The sequence below is a fragment of the Microtus oregoni genome, unplaced genomic scaffold, assembly GCF_018167655.1.
Source record: "Microtus oregoni isolate MIOR12 unplaced genomic scaffold, Mior012 000015F_ref0000493, whole genome shotgun sequence".
Lineage (NCBI taxonomy): Eukaryota > Metazoa > Chordata > Mammalia > Rodentia > Cricetidae > Microtus > Microtus oregoni.
Window position 1 is genome coordinate 32,428,736 of NW_024543074.1, and position 26,833 is coordinate 32,455,568.

The following is a 26,833-nucleotide window of genomic DNA, read 5'->3' on the forward strand; positions in this document are numbered from 1 at the left end:
ATGCATTGACATTTCAGATGTAATAACCAAATATATATTCACAGACGTCCAGACGCACTAGACTGGAAGGCCATAAAATTAATGTCAGTAGGATTTATTGCTAGACAATAGAATTGTGGGTTTTTTCCTATGTTTTCTATATTTCGTATAATAAGAAGCTGTTAGGTGCCTTCTATAAGATCCACTGCTGGTGGAGATTAATGGAAGGTTGGCATGACAGCCTGGAGGAGGCTTTTGGTGTGTTCTTTGAGGAAGGTTGCTGGTGTGTCCTTTGAGAAAGGCCTCTTGGGTTGGGGATGGCTTCATCTGGAGGTGATGATCTAAGCCAAGAGGAAACCTGATATTCTCCCATTGCTGGGGTAGAGAAATGGTTACTGGCAGCACTAAGATTTTAGAGGAGAAGAATCCAGAACCCAAAGTAGTGAGTGCCTTGCAGATTGACATTAAGCATCTGCAAATATCCATTGTTTGCACATGGGCATCCAGGAAGGATTAGAAGACGGAGACTGAAGCTTGGACTCCCCACTTTGTTCCAATTGCTTTAACTTTGTCCCCCTTCTTCTAAGACAGACAGACACTTCCAGCCTTGCCTCACCTGTTCTACCCTTCTCTGATTATTTTCCCAATAGGATATTTTCTCCTTTTCTTCTTTTTCATGATCCCGCTTTTATCCAAAGTCACAAATAGGTAAGAAAGAGGGAATTGGGACAAAGGTAGGTTCCATGAGAAGAAAAGCATGCTGCATCCCTCTCCAGCCTCATCACTCACCCTCCAGGTCTGTCAACCTGCCCTGGACTTTTCTATGGTCTCACTTGTTCCCTGGGGCCTCTGGCTTTAGGTAGAACAGTAACAATTACAGTACACTTGGGCAGGAGAAGGATACCAAGTTTGAGGGAAAGCTATGACAGTTCCCCAGAGTTCACTTGTGCCTCCAAGAGAGGCTCCACCCTTTATGCCCTTCACGCTTCTCACTGTGGACAGTGGCCTCTAGCATGTGCTTCTGCTTACTCCCCTTCAGTTGTCACATCAACCGAATCCTGGAGTCCCCTCGAGGAAATGCCCTGCTGGTTGGCGTTGGTGGGAGTGGCAAGCAGAGTCTGACGAGGCTGGCAGCTTTTATCAGCTCCATGGACGTGTTCCAGATCACCCTGCGCAAAGGTTATCAAATCCCCGACTTCAAGGTAAGTTTGGCCACTGTGGGAGGAGACCCCGCCTCTCTCCAGCCTCCTACAACCCTTGCCACCTTTCTTTGGTTCTCTACATCCCCTACCCAGACCCTCCCATTCAATGCCTTTTACATCAGTGTACCCCTACTCTTGCCCAATGTGTAACAAGTTTAGCACGCAACTTGCTAGCTGCTCTAGTAGACTTGGGAAGGATTCAGACAGTCTGGCCAAGTTTTAAAAGAAATGTATATTTGAAGAGAGAGCGGGAATAACCACTGCCTCTGAGTCCTTAGTGACATTTCCTGGTTTCAGAGAGAAGCCATGGTCTCTGCTCTGGACAATGAAGAGGGGCGGTATACACAACGTTCAAAGGTCATTTGTCCAGTTGCCTCTTGTATCCCCAGCCACAACCATGTCACTGCAGAAAGACACAGTATAAGTTCCATCAAGAACTGTCCTTAGTATTCCTGGAAGAGCTCCCAGCCAGCACTGAGCCAGACTTACGCGCCTGCCCTCATCATCCCTCAGGCAGTGAGGAAAGCAGTAGATGCTCCCTTTTGCTCTGAAGCCACAGCCCAGTTTGTCAACACTGGCTGCATACGGGTTCCGTGTGGTCTTTCTTCCGTGTTTCTAAAGACAAGTTAGTGACATGGGAAATGGGCATTTACAGAATGGGTTATGCTAAATCTTGGCTATGGACCAGAATCTCTGAGAATAATGCTGATGTCTGCCTTCCTCCCCAAGCCGTTCCAATTTAGCTTGTTTGGGGAACTACCTGGGCATCGGGAATACTCAACGGATCCTCTAGAGCAGCGGTTCTCAACCTTCCTAATGCTGCGACCCCTTAAGACAGTAACTCATGTGGTGGTGACTGACCCCCAACCATAAAATTATTTTTGTTGCTATTTAATATCTGTAATTTTGCTACTGTTATGAATTGTAGTGTACATATCTGTGTTTTTCAATGGTCTTAAGCACTCCCTGGGGAAGGGTGGTTGGACCCCCAAAAGAGTCATGACTCGGGCCGTGAGAACTACTACTCTAGGTGATTCTAATGAGAATTGAGAAACACTGTCTTAGATCATAAGTACAGGATAAGAAACATTAATCCAAAAAGCAGCCAGTTGCCTTTGAGGAATTATTTGAACACTACAGAAGTTGTACAGTAGAAGAATGTGTGAGGCTGTTAGAAAATCAGTTCTGAAGGGCACTGGAGAGAAGGAAACATAGTAGGATGCAGGTCAACTTTGTAAGTTATTCGACAAGGAGCCCAGACTGGTTACACTGGATAAATCCAGGGCTTGGCATCTTAGCCCCAGATTTCATCCATCTTCAGCTTTGTCCAGGTTTCCCACGGGTGGTTTTATATTTGCACCTATGTGTGCGTTCTCCAGCACATGTTTTTCAATGAAAGTCTTTCTCCCGAGCTAGTCATAAGGGCACAAAGTGTTGCTGCTATGAGATACATTTATCCCCATACAGGTAGCCTCCAGTACATGACTTTGAGAGCCTGCCTTCTGGAGCAAGTCATTCTCTTACTCGATGACATTAGTAAACTAGATGAGCAAGGACCATATCTGTCCTTTGGAAAGGACCACCTCGGTTACCTTTCTGCAGTAGCTCGGCAACAGTGGGCAGCTGGTGGTATGACTTAAGACCCTACTAGGTGGTCTTAACTACTTACCTCTGTTGAACTGATGCCTAGAAATGTGACCCATTTCCCCACCTCTTTCTGAAAAGCAGCACTCCTCATACCTCCCCTTGTCAGCTTGCTTTGTTTCCAACTGGCGTAGATAAGAAAATGCTTCCACTCCTGAAGAGTGAGTTGCCGATCTCTTCTGAGGAATCTTTGACTTTGATGATCTTGCAGGTGGACCTGGCCAGCCTATGTCTGAAAGCTGGGGTGAAAAATCTCAGCACGGTGTTTCTCATGACTGATGCCCACGTGGCTGATGAGAGGTTCCTGGTGCTCATCAATGACCTCCTGGCATCTGGTAAGGAAGTGCTCACATGTGAAGACCTCTGACAAGGTTGGAGTTGCTTAAAGATGGAGAGGTGTTGTCTGAGGTCAGGAAAATCAACTCGTAAGCACCAGTGAAGGGCTGATTTGTCAAAGGGCTTCTTCCCAGGGCTGCTGCAGCTTACAGCTCCTCTGGTTTGTAGGGTCTATTTTCATTGTGGATTAAACAATAATTTTGAGACTCTTCGCTGGATAAGATCTGATCAAGGGAAGAGCGGTTAAGGGTCTGAAAATTTTCTAAGTTGGGAGAGTAGGTGCTGTTTCCTTAGAATACCCATGAGAAAGAGAAAGGGGAGCATCTGTGAGTCTTCAGAGTGGTTAGACGCTGGGAGAAGACAGAGGGAGAGATGCGCTGACACGATGGGGGGAGACCAAGTGGGTCAGCCAGGGTTTGATGACAGAAAGTGGAGACGGCAACAGACAAAGCAATTTCCATGTAACTCCCCATGAGGTCCCCATGAACTGCCAAGCACCCCACAACTGAGCAAGGAGAAAGCTTAGTTCTTGCAACTTTGTTGTTCTTCCTTATGTAGGAGTTCAGGATTTACATAAGGTATTCTAAAAACAATGATGTATGTTTAAAGACATGTACATGGCCACATGAAAAAATAAAGGACACAAACAACCCAATGTAGCTGATCGATGTTGCATATGACAAGAGGTTATGCAGTTGCATAAATATGTATTCATTTCGATCAAAGAGAATATGCATTCCCAGAGCTTACATCAAACATACTTGTAAACCACCTTTTCACCTGGGTCTAGAGAACATTAAGCATACAGATGTCCCTAAACAAAATTCCCACCTCAGTTCCCTGTACTTCAAAAGCCCATTCCTCCCTCCAGGACCCAGCCCGGCTCCATTTCATACCCCTCACTCTAAGGACTATGACCACAGGACATTTCTCTGCCATTTCTCCTATATCATAAATGATGTATTTCAGGATGACATGACTGCTTCCAAGTCACTGTCTTCTTCACATCATATACATATAGCATTGCCTCCTGCAGTATACGGCAGTTGTTCCGCAAAGAGCCCCTGGCTTCTGACCCAGACCATGTGCAAATGGATTCCGTAATGGCTAATTGCGAGTGAGGATCTCGTCCTGGATTCCTCACTATCTGGCTTCCAGCGTAACACTCATCTCTTTCCCACTTGATCCTGCCTAAACTGGCTTTATATCCAAGAGATTTCCTGCCAACTTGTACACTTTTTCTCCTCCGACCACAGCTGTTCCCCTTCTTAAATACTGTCTTTAACATCTTACTGTAGTGTTTAACCTGGGGTGTCACCGCACCTTTTGTGATGGTATTAGATGAGGGAGGGATCCAACCCTCCTCCCACCCCGAAGCTTTCCTAAAACCCAATCTCTAAAACAACTGAGAGAGTAAAAGCGACTTTCCAAAACTTACAGCTTTGGAGATGTCGGGCCTGGTGCCAGCTTCCGCCTGTATTTCATTTGGCGTCAATCCAGCCAGGTCACCTTCTCCTAAAACAACCATCTGAGACACTGACATCGTTCGACTTTAGCCAATTGGAGTTTCGTTGCTCAAGGAAGTATTTTTAATTTCTTTCATTTTAAAGACAAGTCTGTTGAAGTGCAGATGAATTTCTGGAGCCTTCCCAATAAAAATGCAGCCAGCCTGCTCGGGAGCCATCGGGTGCATGGATTCCCCTCCAGGGCACAGTTTTCCAAAGAGTGTGCTCTGTGTATGTGTATTAACATGGGGAAGCAGGTTGGATTTTGTTTGTTGTTATTTTTTTTTTCTTTAATACCCTCCCTTTTAACTTAACAACGTCAACAGAGTGGACCAGAATGTATCTTCTACTTTTCGCATTCAAATAAATAATTTCTGTCTGGAAAGCAACTGGATGCCCATCCAGGGGATTCGATGCCAGGCCACAGGGGATTCTAAAACATCTCTCAGTGATCCTTCACTTTCGCGAGGCTATGCTATCATTCCACTGTTGGAATTCAAGGGGGAAGAGGCAACTATACCTTGTGAGCTAAGGTCAGAATTTTGGGGCTCTAGATAAAGGGAGAAATCTGCCACAGTGAAAGGCTAGGTTGTGAAAGTCTTTCCCAGACCTGATGAAAGGCTGGGTTGTGAAAGTCTTTCCCAGACCTGATGCCTTGGGTGCTCCCGCCAATAATTCAGTGCATCGTAGTAGTTGGTTGCAAGTCAGGATGGTTGTAACGTGCAATGAGTGTATGCTACCGGTTCCCCCTCCCCTAAAACGTCTGCCCCAAAGAGTCAGTAACCCCATGCCGTAGGCTATGGTGTTTCCTCCCACACACTTTCAGTTCTTGGTACTATGGCAGCACTGTCAAAGTCAAGCCATGGTGACAATGCCAAAAAAAAAAAAATTGGAAGAAGAAAAACCTAAATGATCAATCTCTTGTTTTCCTCTTGTGTTCTAAACTCTGTGTCCATGATTTCCTCCCTGTGTATCAGCCTTCCCTTTATAGTCACACACACACACACACACACACACACACACACACACACGAGCGATCCAATTGGTGCTGTTTTCTACCTATTTCTGAGACTATCCCAATTTGTCATTTTTTGCTATGACAAATGATGACACTTGTCAACTCATGTCCTTTCCTCCCAGGCAACCCTCTGGTAGTATAGTTGAGGTAGGGTCTATCTAAACCATACTCCCTTATGAATCCCTAACTGAATACAGTATAAAACCCAAAGCCCTTTAGTATAGGGAAAGTCTTTCGCTTGCTCCCCCTTCTCCCGTTGCTACCCTCACTGCCCCAGGAGTTAGCAGTTCCTAATTGCTTGATGCCACAGGCCATACTCTTCGAAGACATCCTGCCCTCCAGTGTTCCTTTTGAACCTTATCAGAAGACTCATCTCAAGCTTCTTCTTGGTAGTAGTGTGCCTTCACTTTCCACTGTCAGGACCAGGAATGGTCTCCTCCACTTTGAGCAACAGGAGCTGCACATATTCCCACCGTATTAAAAGAAGATTGCAAATTTAAGGATACTAAAACTCTACTGTCAGTGGTTTGCTAATTTTACGGTGCCTACTAATCCCAAGACACAAAACCCTGATGATTAAATAGCTACCATCCAGTTTAGGAAAGAAAGCTGCCAAAGCTGTAGCCGTCAGCAGACTTTATTTCACTTTTCGTCTTAGTACGTAATGTCTCCTGGATTCGAGAAGACTTTCTGGATGTTGTCTTTTAAACTGAAGTGCATAATACTGTGTAGGTAATCCTAGGAGAAAGGTGTGTCATTTTAGATACTGGGCATTACTATAGGACAGTAAGTTTTGGCAACTCTCTCTGCCATAGACAGAGAGGAACATAGGTACTGGAATAGCTATTGCAACCCCCTGACACTAATTCTAGGGACAAAGGAAGCAGGTTTAGGTTTTTTTTTTCTTTTAATCATAGAATGTAGATGGGATCAAAGTTGACAAGCAAGTGTAAAACAGAATCAAGCACTTCCCTTTCATGCCAAGCTCTGACTGATTGAGCCATACCAAGGTATCAGAGTATCTTCCCCCCCAAAGGGAGTGGCACTAATAGGAGGTGTGACCTTGTTGGAGTAGGTGTGGTCTTGTCAGAGGAGGTGTGTTACTGTAGAGGCAGACTTTGAGGTTTCTTATATGCTCAAGTCATTCGTGTGCAGTGTCTTAGTATAAGATATAAGAGCCTTCACCTTCTTCTCCAGCACCACATCTGCCTGCATGCTGCCTTGCTTCCTGGCATATGAAAAGAGACTAAATCTCTGAGCTTTAAGCCTCGGCAATTAAGTATTTTTTTTTATAAGGGTTGCTGTAGTCCTGGTATCTCTTCATAACAAGAGAAACACTAAGACACACACTAATAACACAAATGCTAATCTGGTTTGCAAAATACTAAAGCGTGTGGCCTGCAAGCCCGTGGGGTTAGAGACAAACAAGTGTCTGAGACTTTAAAGAGCCTCTGCCTCCACGCACAGCACGAGCTTCCCTTTGACAGCTGTCACCGAAGCATAGCGTTAATTTATCACAGAGGAAGTGACAGGAATGTTGTCAGAAATAGAGGAACACGTCTGAAAACGGGGACTTTGCTCCCAGTTCAGATGTGCGTGTCACTAGATACTCCATTCAGTGATTTTTTTTTAAGTGATTGGGATCTTGAGAAAACCAGTGACAGCCAGCTGATGAGCTGGAGTGACACTGGTGTATGCCCAGAGCACTCAGATTCTTGGGACGAAGAATGTTCTATAAGCTCAGAGCAACAAACATTCTCTACAGGGTCAGAAAGTAAATACCGCAGGCTTTGCAGCTCACCCAGTCTCTGTCTCAGCTCTGTCATTAAAGTACAAAGATAAGCCCAAACAGTATGTAGACCTAAGAGCATGGCTGTACCCAATAAAGACAATTCATGGACAATAAAATTTGAACTTCACATAGTTTTTGTGTGCTACTAAATATTATTTCATTTCAAACATCAAGGAGTGTCTAAAAATACCCAGTTCTTAGCTTGGAGGACGTACCAAAAGGAGACAGGTAACAAAATGCAGCCTGCAGGCAATAGTTCTTACCCTCCGTACGCATCATATTTTAGAGAAACGTCAAAAGTACGCCAAGCCTGCTCTTTCAAAGGACGGTAAAGTGGAAAGGATGCGGACTAGTCCATTACAAACATCTAAGATGAGGGACGGGGATCCACACCCTACCTGGAGGGCTATCACATGGTCGTGCACAAGGAAGTGCGGGCAAGTGCAGAGGCCACTGAGCTGGAAACGCTAACCACTGCAGAAACCACAAGCCAACTTCATCTGAGTACATCTCCAATGCAACACAAGCCCTGAGCTGAACCACACCACTCCCGACACACTAAATACCCTTTTATTGTCCTAGCAGCTTTCTCTGATCCTTGTTTGTATCAAAAGAGGCTGAAATATGTTGCTCCATTTGGAAGTCCTTAATTTTAACAAGTGATAACACAAGGTATTTTATTGGCAAGCTACTTATTTTTTTTAATATTTATATATTTAGTTTATGTGTATGGGCATTTTGCCTGCATGTATAACTGGCTGTGCACCACAGGCGTGCCTGGTGCCCATGGAGACCAAAAGAAGTTGCTAGATGCCTTGGAACTGGAGTTAGGTAATTATGAGCTACTTTGCAGGTGCTGGAGATTAAAGCCAGAACCTCTTTGAAATAGCAGCCCATGCTCTTAACTGATGAGCCTTCTCTTCAGCTGGATCTTGATCTTTCAAGTGATTTAGGCTCACTGGCATAAGACTGGGTCAGGGACGTGAGCTAAGCATCCTGCAGGTGTGGTAGTGGTTCAAGGATGTGCACTAGTTCAGATGAGTAACAAGATCGTAATTCCAGGCACACTGGTATTGGAGACCATTGGCTAAATTGCACACTTTGGGGACATCAAGTACTCTTGAAAGGAGAATGGGCAGGGTGATGCCTAGAACTCCTCCCATCTCTGGCATTTCTTACAGCACTGGTGTTGCCATGCTGGTTTGGGGAAAGGACCAAAGGCTCCTAAAAGTTAAGGACCTCATGGGATCTTGTGGATGGTTCTGGGTCCAGATGCACCGCGCCAGTTGTTCCAGCGATGTGCAAGGACTTTCCTGACACCCGTGAGATTTCCTAAACCTTCACATCATGACAGGGCTTTGTAACTATTTAACTAACCCACTACGTCCTTCTTTCTTCCCTCTCTCAAACTCAGCTCCCTGAGATTGCTCGACACCATTGAACAAGAACCTCACATCTTTATTTGCGGTACCCTCCTGGCCTCCCTCGTTTCCATTCCGCCTCTCCAAGATCAACCCTTCCATCTGAGCAGGAGCCAACACAAGTCAGAATGTTTCTCTATCCCATCTCTTCTGCCTCACTTGTACCCTGGCTTTGAAACATATCAAAACCTGTCCCTTCTAATTTAAAAATATATTTATTTTTTTCTCTGATGTGAAATCCAAACCACAACCTTAGATCCTTCTCCCAGACTAAATTATCTGAAGAATGAAATTTGCAAGATCCACATTATCACCCCCATATTGACTGTTTTCCTTAGAAAATATTTTGAGCATTCAAAGATCAGCCAGACAAACACCCCTGGGATGGGAAATGATGTTGAAAGATTAAAACTTTTCCCTGTATGTATGAGAGTTTCTCTACGTAGGTGTTCCAAAGGTGTTGGATGACTTGATTATCTAAATATATTCATTTCAACTTTACAAATAAAGCATGAAGCTACTTTCCATAGTGACTATGCTAACTTAGAATTTAGAATCTGGCCAAAATACGAAACATAAAAACTCTGCCCTGTTTCCCTATTTTTCCCTCCCAACTTCACCAATACGCCATTCATCCGACACTAGGTTTTGTCAACAGGAATAAGTGAAATATCATTTTCCTTTTTCATTTTGCAAGTGACTTTGAGCTATAGGCAGCTCAAATATTTATTTAAAACATTAAATAAAGAAGGTTAAGGTACTTGCTGCCAAACCTGATGACCTAAGTTATCTCTGGAATTCACACAGTAGAAGGAGAGAGCTACCCCTTCCAGTTACCCTCTGACCTCCACATGCTAAGTCTCACTGGATAACTCCGTTTCTCCTGTAGTATTGCTTGCATAGTTTACCCTTTGGCCCTTGTACTGATAGTACTTATGAGTTTGTAAATGTTCTTTCCATGTTTTGGATGCTAACCCTCTCCTCATTGTATAGGTGGTAAATGCCAATTTAAAGTCTTTATCTAACTTCCAACATACCAATTTAGTTATAATGTCATAAAAGTACACCATATTTTAACATCTTCGGTTTGTCATGCTCTGTTTCAGAAATTCTGTCCTACCCCAATGCCTACATTTTAATACTTAAATTGCTCCTGTCTAGATTTTTGTATTTATGTTCTTAATCCACCTGAAATTTATTTTCACATTGTCATCTGTTTTGTGATGCTGATATTGAACTCTCCAAGCATCTTTACTTAGTAGTCTATCCCATTGCATGTCAATCTTCAATATTAGATTTTGATGTGTTTATTTTTCTATCAGCTGAGTCAGCTTCTAAATATTTCACTTTTATTATGTTAATTTCCTCCAGGGCCAATTTTGCATTGCTTTAACAGTCTTAACTTTACCGGGAGACTTGGTATCTGATAGGGTGACTACCTCGCTCTCCTCTCTTCTTCCAAATACATCTGGGATATATTTACTAGGATCAAACTTCCTCTTGGGTTTTTGTCTCTGGGTCAGGTGTGGTACTTGCTTCATTACACCCCATGTGTACATGTCTCTCTTTCGTTACTAAGTATCTCATTTCTTTCCTGCAGTAACAATTCATTTCAAAACTAAGACCTTGCACATTTTAGGTACTCATTACTTAGCTGCCTATAGTTTTGTAGCTATTCTAAGTGATAACTTTTAAATTAACTTTTTTCTTTTGCTGGAGAACAAAAATGCAATTTATTTTACTATGTTTCCTTTGTATCCAGTAAGGCTAGCACTAAACACTCTTCTGAGTTCTGATTATTAGTGTGAACATTTTCTTAAATTTTCTCTGTTTAAAATTGGATTTCAAATGATAATAGCTGTATTGCTTTGATTATCTTTATGGATGCATCTGCTTTTTAATGTTTTGCACAGTCTGAAACAACCTGTATTATCGGGACTAGAAAACATGACAGCAGCTATGTATGTCTTATTCTTGTTTAAAAAGCAAAAGTTTAGTGTTTTATTGTTAGCATGTTTGGGATTGATATCTGTCGCTGGATTAAGACAAATCTTACTTATTCCTGTTTGCTAACAATACTTTAGAAACTCTGCCTCTAATTTAGTGGTTTTGTTGTTTTAATACTTTTTTTTAGAACCTTTATTCTTATTCAAGTTCGAGCTCAGATTCTCTACGTGTCCAATGCATTGGCATGACCAGAGTGCTTCAAGCACAGTTGGGGTGGGCTTTTATGATAGCAGAGGTTGAAATGAGAGACTTCTGAGATATGGGCTGGAGGGATGGCTCAACTGTTAAAGGCTCACAACCAAAAATATGAGTTTGAACCCTTTCAAAAATATTTTCTTACATTTCTTTATTGTGAGACATGATGCGTACATGTGCCACAGTGCACGTGGAGGTGAGAGGGAGCTCGTTTGAAGGCACTCTGTCCTTCTACCTCTTGGGTTCCAGGGCAAACTCAGGACATCAGGCTTGGCGGCGAGTCCCTTCACCAGCTGCGCCATCTCACCAGACCCTGTGCTTTGCTTCTTAGATCTTTTAATGGAGCAAATCATTTTCATCAAATTTTCTAACATCTTAGCATTTCCAGGAAGAACCCTAGTTATCTATACTGATTTTAGATATTTGTTAGGTTGTAAATTGTGTTTATTTGTGGGATTGAGTGAAGGCGTAGTCACAAACAATCCCACACCAGTTTGGAATTATGATTAATAGGGTGCTATTTATTTAAAGGGGAGAAAACTTACAGATCACTGTCCCAGACAACAGCCCTCTGTGCGCAGTCAGGAAGGAGTCTAATCGCCAGACACGGAGCAGGAAGCAAAGAGAGCATGAGGAGGGAAGTGGCCACTTTTTTAAAGAGAGAGAGACCACGCCCCAATGGGCTGGTATCTCAGCGGCTATTGGCTGGAGGAGCGGAAGGACCTCCCGCAACAATTGAGCATACAATTTTAGTCTCATACTGCCTCATTGAAGTGTTTTCTGTCACTTTAAGATCTTGCCAGTGTCGTTAAATCAGCAACTAGACGTACTTTCAATAGACATCTCTGTTTCTATAAGCGACTGTGATGTATATAAACAAAATAGTCACCAGCTTTGACCAACCTTTTTGTTATTATAACAAGGCTAGGCACCTATCCGTGTGTCTAAGAGACAACTGTATCTCCTTTGCTATGGAACCCCCTTTCCTACCCTTCACCCGCCTTTCTGTTGATTATTAATCTATTATTTGTGAAGAATGCCTTTACACAGTAAGTGGACAATCTGTTAGTGCCTATCCATCCCTGCCGCTCTTGGGTCACACTAGGGTTACGATTTTTTTTTTTAAGTTATCAGATGTCTCCATTTGAGAGTATCAAATTTATTTTTCTTTTAAAGTAGATTGAGTTCTACTCAGAAAATTTTTTCTCATTCAAAGCTCATAAGAATTTTTCTCTCTCTCCTTTCTGGCATTTTTATTGGTTTTGAATAGTTAAACAGTCGATCTATTTAACATTCACCCTCGGTTACAAATTAAGATGAGAAGCCAATCCTGAGTTTCTGTGTTTTAGTTCTGCACACACTGTCTGTGGAATTCTTGGGTAATCCATCCACCACCACCTTTTGAGTTAAAACACTGCTTTCCTACTAAGTTCCAGCAGTCCATGCTTACTTCCTTTGTCCTGTAGGAAGTGACTGGACCTCAGTCTCTTTAACTATATGCATTATATCCCTTTTTGTTTTAAATCTTATAGATAAGTGTGGTTTCTATTTCCTTCTAAGTAGTAAACTCCATGAGGGTCCAGTTTCCACAAAGGTCACAAATACAGTAGTTGATACATAAATGCCGTGAACAAAAGAAGAAATGACCAATAGGGTGTTACCACAAGATAACAAGAAGATACCCTATACCCCTTCCTCTCATTAATGTACTTGCTTCCTGTCTTGGTATGATATGGTACCTGTCTGATTTCACCAGTGTGTGGGGTTGAACATGATGGAAGACCAAGAGACCTGTATCCTAATGTCAAAGAACTCCCTTTGTTTGATTACATCAATCATCAAGATGGCCAAGCCACACCAATTTGTGCCCCACTCGTCCCCAGGTGAGATCCCAGATCTCTACTCTGATGATGAGATCGAGAACATCATAAGCAATGTGAGGAACGAGGTCAAAAGCCAAGGTCTCCTGGACAGCAGAGAGAACTGCTGGAAGTTCTTCATAGACAGAGTCCGGCGACAACTTAAGGTACAGAAAGACTGCTGGGCACGGGCGTGGCCACAGGGAGCTACAGGATGTGATCAATTGGACGCTGTTCCTCTGAACTGTCTCAGGAGGAGGTGGTGATGATGCAATCCCCTTGTTTGACTGAGCATCCCTTCTAGGATATTATTTTCCTCTACGAACAGGGCCCTCTCCTACACAGAGCAGCCCTGGCGTTATTGATCTCTTAGCTAGAAGGATAGGCTCGCATGGGAAGATTCTATTCTGAACATGCTTTTCAGTTTTCTTGGAGATCAACAGTCTGAACCTGTGTCTGCTTCTCTGTGGATTTCTCTGATACCTTCTTGGTCCCCTGCCCCCTTTCTGATGTCTCAGGTGACTCTCTGTTTCTCCCCTGTGGGGAACAAGCTGAGAATTCGAAGCAGGAAGTTCCCAGCCATCGTGAACTGTACTGCCATCAACTGGTTCCATGAGTGGCCTCAGCAGGCCCTGGAATCTGTGAGCCTCCGCTTCCTGCAGAATACAAAGAACATTGAGGTAAGAGGAGAAAGGACTCCCCTTAGTGTCCACCTCACCTCAGATGTCCAAAGGACAAGGTTAAAGTTGGGGGTTAGATAGAGCTATTGAGCCTAACTTTCCATGTGGTGAAAGGTTGGAGCGACATCTTCAGTCTCATTCTTTATAATCTTAGCCTGCAGTGAAGCAGTCAATTAGCAAGTTCATGGCCTTTGTCCACACAAGTGTCAACAAGACATCCCAGTCTTACCTGACCAACGAGCAGCGGTACAACTACACGACTCCCAAGTCCTTCCTGGAGTTCATCAGACTCTACCAGAGCTTGCTGGACAGAAATGGGAAAGAGCTCCAGTCCAAGGTGGAGCGGCTGGAGAATGGGCTGTTGAAGCTGCACAGCACCTCAGCCCAGGTAAGCGGTGTCCCCCTCTTCCGCCTAGGAAGGAGCGGCCCCAAACCACGGCACTGAAAGTAAAGGTCTGAGAACCTTCTGTGGTCATCTCAAGCCCCCATAGCAACAGGAAGAAGATCAAAAGTCCAGAGCAAGTTACCCCAGCAGAAACACACATCTTCAGCTTCTGGTCCTGTCTGCTCCCACTCCCTGAGTCTGGAATCCTCTGAGGGACTTCCTCCCCTTCCACGTTGCCATCTTCTCCTGCTCCATTTTCCTTTCCCCTTCATTCACTGCCCTTCTGGTGTAATCTCTCTTGAGTTGCTATAACAAAATACCTTAGGTGGAATCCTTTATAAAGAATAGAAAGTTTTCTAGCTGGGTGGGCTGTGGTGGTGCACACCTTTAATCCCAGCACTCGGGAGGCAGAGGCAGGCAGATAGATCTCTGTGAGTTCAAGGCCAGCCTGGTTCCAAACAAACCTAGTTCCAGGATAGCTAGGACTGTTACACAGAGAAACCCTATCTTGAAAAAAAATAAATAAATAAAACAAACAAAAAGAACAGGAAGGTTTTTTATAGTCACAATTCTGGAAATTCAAAAGTATAGCCCCTACATATGTAAAAGCCAATGAAGGCCATATGGTGGTGGTAACCACACACAGATATGTGCGGTGTATACAGAAGAGGGGATTTGGAGATTCCAGGCGTGTTTTTTTGTAACATCCCATTGTCATGTGCACCAATCCTGTCCCATGAGACAAGACCAGCATTAAACCATGTGTAAGGATAGAGGTCTTATGACCTAGTTGCCTTCTACACTGAGGACCACACTTCCAGCACATGAACATCTGGAGAACACACCACACCCAGACCACACATCTTCCATACTCAAAACCAAGGTGAACGAATGATGGGAAGAAGTGGTTCAGGGCTATGATAATGTGTGTGTGTGTGTGTGTGTGTGTGTCTGTGTGTCTGTGTGTGTCTGTGTGTGTCTGTGTGTGTCTGTGTGTGTCTGTGTGTGTCTGTGTGTGTCTGTGTGCTGCATTTTCTGACAAAGAGCCCTTAGAGTCTCATATTTAAATGAATCTTGTCTCATTTCATCCATTTTGTAGGCTACTTATTAGTAGTTGGTCATGTTAAGAAGGCCCTTTTCATCCTATCCTTTCTGTATTTTTATATTTACTCTTTCAGATGGAACTGGCTTTATTTCTTCCAACCTACTGTTCTGTCCTTAAGGACTAGAAGTTCAACACTACTTTGCCTCCACCTACTCTTATCAAACACCGTAACCTTCCCCTCGAGGGCCCATTTCTATCCTGTTTATCAGCAACCAAGCCAGCTGCTAACTGAGGTAGAGGCATTTCAGGAATTTGCACAATTAAGGTGCCATTATGCTAACACAAATGAACATCACATGTTCCTGTAGATACATAGGCCTCTTGATGAACATCCTGTGTTACCAAAAATATCTGGCCCTTTCTTTGCCTCTAAATTTTGCCTTTGGAATTATGCTTTTGAACTTTTCTCTCTGGACTCCTCTCTCTTCTCCTTATTTTGGTTCATTGATTCAGAATACAATGTATCTAAAGGATTTAAGTTCACTCAAGGGGATGAAGTGAGCTTTTGCAATCTGATAGGAAAATTCCTCTTCTACTGTGAGGTTCTGTTCATCTGGCCTGGCCTCTCCTCTAGGAGCAATGAACTGGCTAGCTGCACCATTCCTGTACCCAAATCTATTACTTTCTCTCTGAGTTTTTCAGCCTGCTGGCCATTTTCTCTGCATTATAGGAGAGGTTTTCAAGTTAATTTCAACCATAATATTTTCACAGTATGTAATATTGCTTTTACTTTATATGCTTGCAACATGAATTTTAATTATGCCATTACACTTTAATTCCTAGCGGCCCTTCTGCATCTCACCCTTATCAACACACTCAATTGCACATTGTCTGCTTGCCACAAAGGGGTTCGTGGAATTTTTGGTACCTGCAAATCCAGCAGCTTTTCCATGTTTTCTCTAGTCTGATGATGATGATGATGTGTTCTTCATCTTCTAGGTTACACCGCTTCCTTGTTTGTTATACGGTTTGGGTTTAATTCTTTTTCTTAGTTTACCTTTAGGCAAATTGATATCAGTTCAGTGTTTGTCACCAGATGGTTTGTGTAATGACCAATACCCTGTCTCGGAGCTCCAGTTCCTGGGAAACTGAAGCACACAGATCGCAGGCAATGCACTGGTGTGACCAGCACGCTGTCTCCGAGTTCCAGTGCATGGGAAACTGAAGCACACAGATCGCAGGCAATGCTCTAGCACTCTACCTCACATGCCTCTGTGCTGCAGGACGGTCTTCTTTTATCATTTCCCTTCTGTTTTCTTTCATCTCTGAATTGCAGTAGAGAAAGTCAGAGTATCGTCCCCTGTACGGTACCAGATTTTCTGATATCTTCCATTTCTTTCTTTCTCCTGTTACCACCTAGAGGTCCTGGAACATCCTTCACACCTCCCCCAGCACCTGTGCCCCCTCCTCCTCCCTTCCGCTCTGGAACCGCTGGCTTATTTGTGCCCAGAGAGGTAGCCAGGAAGTAAAAGGGTGTGGAATGTGCCCTGACTCCACGAGGCAGACACTGCTATCTCTTTTGTTCAGATGCTGTGTCTTTAAGTAGCCAATGAAGACAGCACAAAGACCCACGCTCACAGTGGAGGTGACCTCTATTTAACAAACCAAGGTCAGGTTTTCTCAGTAGGAAAATCTAGCTCTCTGTGCTTAGTGGAGAATCTCAGCCTTGAGCTCAATATCTGCCACCACCAAGAACCAGATTCTCCTTCTATGTTCTCGACCTCTGTGATTTCCACTTCTAGCGACCGATTTACCCACACCAGAAGGTTCCCACATCCAAGAATCCCCAAATTCTGTGTTTCCCAAAGATTTCAAAATCTGTCCACTAAGCTATTTCACCAATTCATTATCTTCTGAAAATGCTTCCTACCTGATTGTTTTTGACAGAGTGACTTCTCTGTCTTTCCTCCACTCCAGATGTGCTTCATCCATTCATTACCCCACATCATCCATCTCTGCCAAATCCCTGGGACCATCCTTGACCCTGCTCACTCCTCTCTCCTTCTACACTCACACCCAAGCCATCAGAATGTCCCTGTTAGCTCAGGGTTCACTTATACTCTCCACCCCACTCCCTGCACTGTCACCAGCTCAGTCTGAGCTCCCGGTATGGGACAGTCCTAGTACTCTCAGAACTCACTTATCTGCTTCTGTTTTTTGTCCCCCTGCTGTCGGCCACCAACTGAGTAGCTGGGGTGATTCGTTTCAAAGAGGAATCAGACCATGTCTTTTCTGCCCAAGACATTATGGTCCCCTTCTCTGCTTCCCAGTGGCTTCCAAAGATCCTTCTAGCCCTGCCTTCCAACTCGCAGACTTCATCTCCTACTAACCCTCCCTGCAACATCCCTCTCCAGTCATGCTGTCTCTGGACCCTCTTTCAGATATGCTGGGGCTTCGCCTCTCTGTTCCCTCTACCTGGACCTCTCTCTAGCATCCCCATGCTCAGTATCACCTTCCTTGCTCAGTATCACTTCCCCGTAAGTCCTGCTCTGATGACTACAGTATAAATTGCCATTCCTCCTTGCTCTTGCCCTCCCCCCCCCCCGTTATTCCACCCAACTACTTCTCTATATAGTAATATCTGGCACAGTTTGCAAGTTATTTATTAGTTATATAATCAATTTGATCTGTTGCTATCGGTTGACTGCAAGCTCTGTAAGGACAGGAATTCTTGTCTATTTGTACACTATATCCCAAGAACCTAAAGAATGACTGCAAGAGACAACACCGATGTAATAACTGTTGCATAGATGAATCCCTGGCTATGTTCTGGGCCCTTGCATGCTGTTCCACTCTATGCTTTTCTCCCTCCAGCTAGTTCCTGTCTGTGTGTCTTCCCCCATGTCCGCACTTTGTCAGCTGATCCTGAGTGGTTTTTCTATCCCTTCCGAAGCACTTCTAAGCTGACAGAGCTATGTCTGCCCTTATCTGTGGTCCCTTCCTTGAATTACATTTCTTCCCTTGTAGATATCACTACAGTTCATAGAAAATTAATTTAATTTAGTATAAAATTAATCTTTCATCTCAAAAACCAGTACATAGTAGGTGTTCTGTGAAAGATGTGCTTACATTGTCATGTGAGTATATGGTGGGCGAATAGACAAGCAGTTCCCGCACCATCTCCAGGCTTGCAGTAGGAGTGCAGGCTGACTTGGGGCAATGCTGCCTGAGTGGGAAGCCTTCTGTAAACACTTATCAATGACTGCACAGTTTATTCTTCTAGTAAAAGTGGCATCTCCATTCCTAATGGTGTAAGCGCTTTACCTGCCATTGTTTTGGTTGTTTTTTCTCTGGTAGGAAAAGGCTAATTTATACCATCATAATCATGGGTAAAAGGCTAATAATTTGAATTATATTGTTAACAGAATTCTACCACCTGAGTATGACAGTTTTCCGTGATCCTAATCAGTGTGAGTAGGCTGAAAGAATGTTACAGCTCTGGCTCAGACAAGATGCAAATTCATTTATTAATACTTGTTATATGAGAGGTACTCATGATTATTGCAATAATGAAAACATGAAAATTGTGTGATAGGGACCAGAGAGATGGCTGCGTAGTTCTAAGTGCATATTCTCTTGCAGAGGACTCAGTTCCAGTTCCTAGCACCTGCCCCACTCACAGCTGCCTCAAACTCCAGCTCCAGGGGATCCAACACCCCCTTCTGGCCTTCACAGGGACCTGCACTCTTCAGTGCACATACCCACCAGTGGACACTTGCATATGTGAGTGTGGTGGATTGAAAAAAAATGACACCCCCATAGGCCCATAGGGAGTTGCACTATTAAGGCCTTGTTGAGGTAGGTGTGGCCTTACTGGAGGAAATGTGTTAGTGTTAGAGCAGGCTTTCAGGTCTCTTATGCTCAAGCTACCCCCAGTATAACCATGGGTCTTCTTTCTGTGGATCAAGATGTAGAACTTTCGGCTCCTTCTCCAGTACCATATCTGCCTGAACACCATCATCTCCTGCCATGATGATAATGAACTAAACCTCTGTATATAAGATTGAGAAGGGAAGAGAACAGAGGGAAAGAAAGGAAATACATGACATTCCCTAACACAGGATGGGCACACCCAGCCACTTACACCTGTGGCTACCAAGTACTCACACTCTGACTAGGGTGGCTGCAAAGCTCAGAGCTAGAACATTTACCTAGCTGGCACAAGGGCCTGAGTTCGATGTCTCCCACCATAGAAAAAAGAGAAAATTTGGTAGGGTGTCAACTGGTTGTCATGGTGCTTGCTTGTAGCTCCGGGTTGTCAAGTGCATGTCTATAATAGTAGGTTGCAATGCCACATGCCTGTAATTCCAGGTTGTCATGGTGCCTGTCATCCCAACACTCTGGAAGTTGTGGCTGAAAGATCCTGAGTTTGAGACTGGACTAAACTATAGAGAGGCCCTATCTCAAAACACCAGCAACAACAATTTGGCTGAGTCAAACTGAGGTTTGGTCGAGGTATCATGCATACCCGGAACTTGAAGACTTAGTCTGCTAAAAGGGATGTAAGATATTTTAGTAGTTTTCTATAATTATGTGTTAAAATAACACGCTGCCCATGTTGGTTAAATACAGTAAAGTGTTGTAATTTTTTAAATTACATGATACAGTTATCACAACTCTTTTGATAACTAACCAGCCAAAATTTAAGTTGGTTTAAGAAAAACAAAACAAAATTTAAAATACAACTTGATTCATGCAACTGAAATATCATAAACAGCTTCATCTGGCTCGGGCTGGCGCTAGCTTCTCAAATTAGGCCCTTGTACGTCATGGCTTCCTCCACTCCTTGGCTGCCTTCTCTGTCACTCGTGCTTAAGGAGGTCACCTCTTGTCCTGTGGCTACCTCAGGCTTATATGATGCCTGCTCGGCAGCCAATCACAGTGTCTTTTCCTAGGGTTTGCAGCCAAGTTTCCAGGTAAAGAACCATTAACTCTGATGAGCCACTCTGCCCAGAGTCAAGCCTTGTCTGTGATCTGGATCCTCACTGGTCAGCCCCAGGGTCAAATAGAAACTGGAACAGCACCATCCTGATGCAATGTAAACTCGCAACTCTGCTCCCTAAATACAGATAAAACGTTTGTATTAGAAAGGTAAACATGCTGGTAGGAAGGGGACACATCTGTGTCTGAGAGGGAAGCTACTTTGAAGTCTGTGGTGGTTTGAAGGAGATGTTCCTGTATTCTCAGACATTTGAATACTTAGTTCCCAGTTGGTGATTTTATTTGGGGAGGCTTAGGAGGTATGGCTTTGCTGAAGGAAGAACATCACTAGGGGGCAGGCTTTGAGTTTTCAAAGCCTCTCCCATCCCCAGTTCACTCTCTCTGCTTCCTGTTTGTGGCCTGTTTCTAGCTAAAGTCTCCATGTCTGCCTGCTAATTTGCTTCCCTCCCATGATGGTGAAGAATCCTTATCCCTATGGAACCCTGAGCCCCAAATAATAGTCCATTCCCCCCATAAGTAGCTGTGGTCATGGCATTCTATCACAGCAGCAGAGAAGTATCTAATACAAACTCCACATTCTCACAAGAAGAGCTGGCAGATTGTAGAAAGTGGAAGAGGTAGAAAGATGCCCTTGACCCCCACCCCTCACTGCAGTGTCTGCTCCTATCAGTTACCCTAAGCTCCTTTCTCCAAGTGTTTTGGTCACAGCCTTCCCCAAGGACCTTAAGCTACAGGAAGTTAGTATTCCCCACCACCACCACCATGGACATCTCTGGGAAGATGCCTGCACTTTTATCCCTGAAATATACCTCTTCTCAGCTCTTCTAATGCTCAGCATCATTCCTGGGGCTCTAGGGAACCCTATGTGCTTGGTCATTAAACACCCAAGGTCTGCCCAGAACCCAGATGCCTTCACCCTCTCATCAAGAGTTTCCCTGAGAATGGCACATGGTTCAGATGCATGGAACCAGCAGTCCTGTGGGAAGGGTTTTTCTGTGTTCCTGAGATCTTTTTCATGTTCCCGTTTTGGTAGCATTAAGTAAGAAGACATGCAAAGTGGGGTTTCGGATGTGTTTGTTAAGAGAACAAGAAAGCTTTAACCCAGCCGCCTTCAATTTGTTTTTTCTGTTAAAGAAGAGTCCTAACATGAACCTGGGCTCCCTGTCACTGGTGGTTAGTGGGGAGTGGCCTCCTCCTGACTGGCAGAACCCCGCTGTCACTCCACATCACAGCTTAAGAGCTATTAAACTCCTATTCATTCTGAAGAGGATTATTTACCTTGGGCTTGAGGTCACAGCCATATCTGCAATCAGCAAAACAAAACAACCACAAAGAAAAGAGAAGAAGAAAAAGAGAAAAAAAAAACCTTCAATTTTCTCAAATCTCTCAAGATTTAAAAAGAAACAAAAAGTTACTGGTGTGTTTGCTGACTGGGTGATTATGCAACTCAATCATTTTGATTTACAATTGCATCTTTGTCCTTGTAGAAGTAATGCTGCAGCTGAACAACGGGAGATGGAAGCAGATTAACCTTCCAACTCGTGAATATAAGACACGTTCCAAGGAGCAGCCTCGATTTGAGGTTAAAACAGACTCTGGCTTCCATGAATACACGAAATTAAAGAACATTCTTTTTTGGCCCCCTTTCCTTTTCTTTCTTTTGATCTGCCATGAAAGGGGAATTATCAGAGGCGTCGAAGCCTCAGTTTTATTTTTCGACTTATGCATTTTGCATCATAAAGCAATGAATCTGTTTGACGTGTTCCAGGAGCTCCAAAGTAATCTGTGGTTGTTGCACGCAATAGGCCGCAAGAAAATGAGAGGCGAGAGGTCAGCCTGCAATGTAAGGTTTATGAGCCATACTGCAAATACAAAGGGCTTCTTAGCCCTTCAGAATAAATAGGTCTGTCTTCCCTTTGCACTTGAAAGGGCCATTATGCTAGACCAGCCAGTCTCAAAACCTAGGCTAGCTTCAGAATCCACAGAGGCCACAAGGCTTCACCTCCAGAGTTTCTGACTCAGTAGGGGTTGGAGTAGGGCCTGGGTGTTTGCTTTATCAACTTGTTTGCATAGTCAACTTCCTCTGGGTGATGCTGATGATGCTTACGCTGACACTGATGCTGATGCTGATGCTGATGCTGATGATGCTGGCCCAGTGAGTCCAATCTCAAACCATCACTCAGCTGATCTGAAGAGACACAGAAAACCAGACCCTCTTGAACCCACTCACGAGGCTTCATTATGCCTCCATATGACATTTGACATCAGAAGCTGCATAGGGAATCCAGCTGGCTAGGGCCATTTGTACTCTGGCTGTCTAGTCTTAATATCGCCATCCATTTGTAGTTAAGGATTGTGGAAATTAGTAAGGACTAACCAAGTGGAGGCCTCCAAAGCCTCCAAATCAAAGCCTATTAACAGCAAAGGAGTCCGGCAGCACAGCTGGTCCTTCTTTAGTCAAGACCCAAGGGGAGGAGTAGGGGAGCTTTGGAGTATAGAAAGAGAAGGCCCTGCCTGGAGGCTTTTCGTCTGGGGAAGTGGAGGAAGGTCTCCCTGGAAAGCAGCATTCTATGGGATGGGTTAGGGCTTTCTTTGGACTTACATTGGAAGTGACAATAATAATAAGTAATAATAATAACAACTGTATATTATCAGTCAGGTTCTGGCCATTGAGGGCAACTGCTATACGGCCATAGGAGTTACCATTTATCTTTTCGGAATGTGTCTGCAAGCTGTCAATCAGACTGCCTACATCTCTGACTCGAGGCAGGCTGGCTTCCTGAGGCAGTCATCAGGCAGTTTCACGTGGGCACCCTTCAAATCTGTTCTAGGACTGGAGGGAGAGAGCATAGCTTGTTACAGCTCTCTGTTCTCATTTCTCTTGAAGGGAAGAGGTTGGCTCCCTGGACAGTTGCTGGAGGTCATGGGTCAGGTTTGTCCTTGTTTGTGTGCAAGGCCTGGACACTGTCTGGCTGCAGAGTAAATATTCCCTCTTGTGAATCCTCAGCACATTTGGCAACATACAATTTAAATTACATGACTACGGATCCTTGCTAAGGAGCCCTCACAGGAAAGTACAATGTTAGGCACATAGAGAGCTTTATTAATAATAACAATAATATTTTTAGATTCACACGGTAAAAAGTTGAGTTTCATCAAGGCCTTCTCACGTGTCACTACGTGTTTTTCTCCTTCGTTACCCTCCCCCACTGCCTCTGTGCTAGTTGCTGTTTGTCAACTTAACACACATTAGAGACACCTGGGACCAGGGAACCTCAGCTGAGGAATTGTGGACTTGTCTGTGGAGCATTTTTTTCTTAGCTTTTAACCGAAGGAGGAGGGCCCAGCCCATTGTGGGTGGCGCCAACCGTAGGCAGGTGGTCCTGGGTCTAAGAAAAGTAGCTGAGCATGCGCCGTGAAGAGCAAACCACGTCCTAGGAGGCCTGTGCTCTAGTTCCTGCCCTGGATCCCTTCTCAAGGACAGTAACCAGTAAGATAAACCTTTCTTCCTCAATTTATTTTTAGTGGATATTTTTTCATGGGAACAGAGAAACATACTAGGATACTACCTCCCTCCCCACCCCAGCTAGTTGATTTCCTTCTCCTAGTTTCTGCTCCTGCTCTTTATTTCCTTAACTCTTTGTTTCCACCTCCCTTAAGATCTCTTCCTCCCCTCTCATAATCGGAGAGAGAGATTTGTAATTACAGGTAAAGCATGTGGTGTTTGTTTTTTTGACTCTGGCTTGTTTTGCTTAACACAATTATTTCCAGTTTCATCAAATTTTCTGCAAGTGTCATTTAGCTTTTCTTTATGGTTCAATAACATTCCGTGCGTGTATCCGTACTATATTCATCAGTTGATGGACGCCTAGGCTGGCTCCATTTCCTGGTTATTGGGAATAGTTCAAGCAGCAAACATGGATGTAGGCCCATGGAGTTTTAAAGGACACAAGCACTAATTCAGTAAGAAGCACCCCACATTGTTAGGGTATCTAGGAAAAGGTTCTAGGCATGTGGATTTCAGGCAAGTCCACCACACTGAAGGGTATCCTGCATGTCTTTTCTTTTTTCCTCAGTTCAGGGAGTTTGGTTCTGCTTGAGAATGCAGCCTCCCACCTCTGGTTATGAGGAGGCTCTCAGTTGGTTCTGTTCTGCAGCCTTCAGCACATAGAGCCACGAGCACCAAAGACTCCCTGGTCTGTTCCTGATGAACCCTGTGTTCTCTGGCGCAGGTGGATGATCTGAAAGCCAAGCTTGCCACGCAGGAGGTGGAGCTGAAGCAGAAGAACGAAGATGCCGACAAGCTGATCCACGTGGTGGGTGTGGAGACCACCAAGGTGAGCAGGGAGAAAGCCATCGCTGACGAGGAGGAGCAGAAGGTGGCCCTGATCATGCTGGAGGTGCAGCAGAAACAGAGGGACTGTGAGGAGGACCTGGCTAAAGCCGAGCCAGCCCTCACGGCAGCCCAGGCAGCCCTCAACACCCTCAACAAGGTAGGACAGTCACGCAGGCTTGTCTGCCTTCCACACCTAACACTTGGTTCTCATAAGGGGCTACAGGGCACACCTGGGAGGGCCGAGGGCGGGGGCGAGGGCAGGGCCCCAGCAGCCACAGCTGCAGCTTACTCATTCAGTATATAACCATCAGTTTAAATTGACTGCACTCTAGAGCCCAAGGATGAGCGATGAAATCCCAAAATTGTGAATCTTAGAAACAACCTAAAAGAACACGGAGAATCAATTAGTCCAGCCTCCCCACTTCACAGATGAGGAAATCAAGACCTAGGGAGGAGCTTTATATGCCGAGGGTCACAAATTTTACGAGGTGGGATTCTGTATCTTCAGAATTCAATTCCAGAGGTTTGTCTGTTATGTAAATTAGGGTCATTTTCCCCACCAGTTACCTTCCACAGGCCACACAGATTGGTAAGAACTTAAATATTTAAGATCTGGGGCTTAAATCAGGTGCTGGTTCCAAACCATATTTTTTAAAAAATAAACCACAAAACCAAAATTAATACACTTTCAACTAAGTGGCAACTGTATAATTGTGCATTAACTAAGTTTAACTCACATTTGGTAGGAAAAGTATGACTTTGAGATGTATTCGTCAAATGTCTTTATATTTACTCTGTGGGTAAGGCAGGCACATGGTTTTCTGGTTCCTCTTTTTCATTTTCCACAATTAACTTTCCCATTTGATAACCATGGTTGAGAGGCAAAGGGAGAAGGAGAGAAGTAGGTGAGCAGACACGATGCTATGAGGTGACACCAGAGGGGAGCTAGGAGCTGACCCGTCCATTCAGATGCCCAACGTGGTTCCTGGCGATGCTGCTCCAGTCCTTGGGACCTCTCCCCTATGCTCTGCTTCCTCCTGACCTTTCTGGGGCAATGGCAATTCATTTCTCCCTAAAAGTGAGCATCTGACAGCAGATCTAAGAAACATTTAGCAGCTGTGCCCTGTAAGGGTCTTGCTTGATTCCCATCTACTGGAGACGCCCATGTCTCTGTGTCATCTCCAAATAAGTTGGATTTCTTTTCCTGGTTTTTTATTTAAATTTTACCATACAATATATTTTGATCATATTCCTTCTCCTTCCCTAATTCCTTTCTGATCTCCCCACATCCCTAGTCACCCAACTTTGTGTTCTTTTTCTCTTTCTCAACATAAACAAAACTCAGTAAGAAAAAAAGTACACACACAAAGAAAACATGGAGTCCCTTTTGTGCTGGCCAACTCCTGCTGGGCACAGGACCTGCCCTGGGATGTGACTCATATACCCAGTGTCACTCCCTGGTGATGGAGGAAGGTCATTGGCCAATAAAGAAACTGCTTGGCCCTGTGGGTGGAGTAAACAGAACAAAATGCTGGGAGGAAGAGGAAGTGAGGTCAGAGTCTCGACAGCTCTGCTCTCCGGAGCAGACGCCTCAGCAGAGACGCCATGCCCTGCTCCCTGGCAGACACACGTGATGAAGCTCGGACCCAGGATGGACTAGGCTAGAATCTCCCCAGTAAGCGCACCTTGGGGTGCTACACACAGATGATTAGGAATGGGCTAAATTAATATGTGAGAATTAGCCTAGAAGAGAATGGGCCAAGCAGTGATTAAAAGAATACAGTTTGTGTGTTGTTATTTCGGAGCATAAGCTAGCCATGTGGGCGGCCGGGTGTGGGGGACGCAGCCCTGCCGCCCCATATTACTACACCCTGGTAGAAATCGGATTTTCCCTTTCCCAGCAGGTATGAATTCAATAGCAAATAGCTTCTTGGTCAGGAGTGGGTCACCATGTTCACTACTCTTCTCAGAGCTGGGATTGTGTGTGTTTGTGTTTATGTGTGTGTTTGAACATGTACAAGCCTTTTGTGCACAGACACAGTCTCTGTGAGACCAGCTGTGCATCAGGCCTGTTGTGGCAGGCTTCTCCCTAATGACATCACTCATGCCAGCCTTCAGGCCTGCGATCAGATGGCATCCAACACCACCACATTCCCCCACACCTCATTTTATCCCATCTAAACCATGCTAGATTTCAAAACAAAACTTTCTCCCTTCCTCCCTCCTGATTTCTAGCTTACACACAAAAGTGAATATCTGTATAGCCCTGGTTTGTTCACTGCTAAATCCTTACTAAGAAAATTAACCCCTTTCCTAAGATCTTTTGACACATGGATTACATTTCCTAAGATGGTCTGGAGCAAATAGACTATATTTACTGTGCTACTTTCACGGCCATCTATCTTCGCTGAGGCTCTGTCTCCTCATT

General features: G+C 44.3%; 1 protein-coding gene across 1 annotated transcript in view; it reads left to right on the plus strand.

Annotated features, from left to right (window-relative positions):
• Nucleotides 1–26,833, plus strand: part of Dnah9 (dynein axonemal heavy chain 9) — a 336,148-nt gene that overhangs the window by 188,435 nt on the left and 120,880 nt on the right. Inside the window, exons 44-49 of the mRNA XM_041664051.1 lie at nt 1,019–1,181; nt 3,037–3,160; nt 12,983–13,125; nt 13,477–13,638; nt 13,793–14,026; nt 24,302–24,562. Of these exons, the coding sequence (XP_041519985.1) occupies nt 1,019–1,181; nt 3,037–3,160; nt 12,983–13,125; nt 13,477–13,638; nt 13,793–14,026; nt 24,302–24,562 (1,087 nt within the window). The remainder of the gene's footprint in view (nt 1–1,018; nt 1,182–3,036; nt 3,161–12,982; nt 13,126–13,476; nt 13,639–13,792; nt 14,027–24,301; nt 24,563–26,833) is intronic.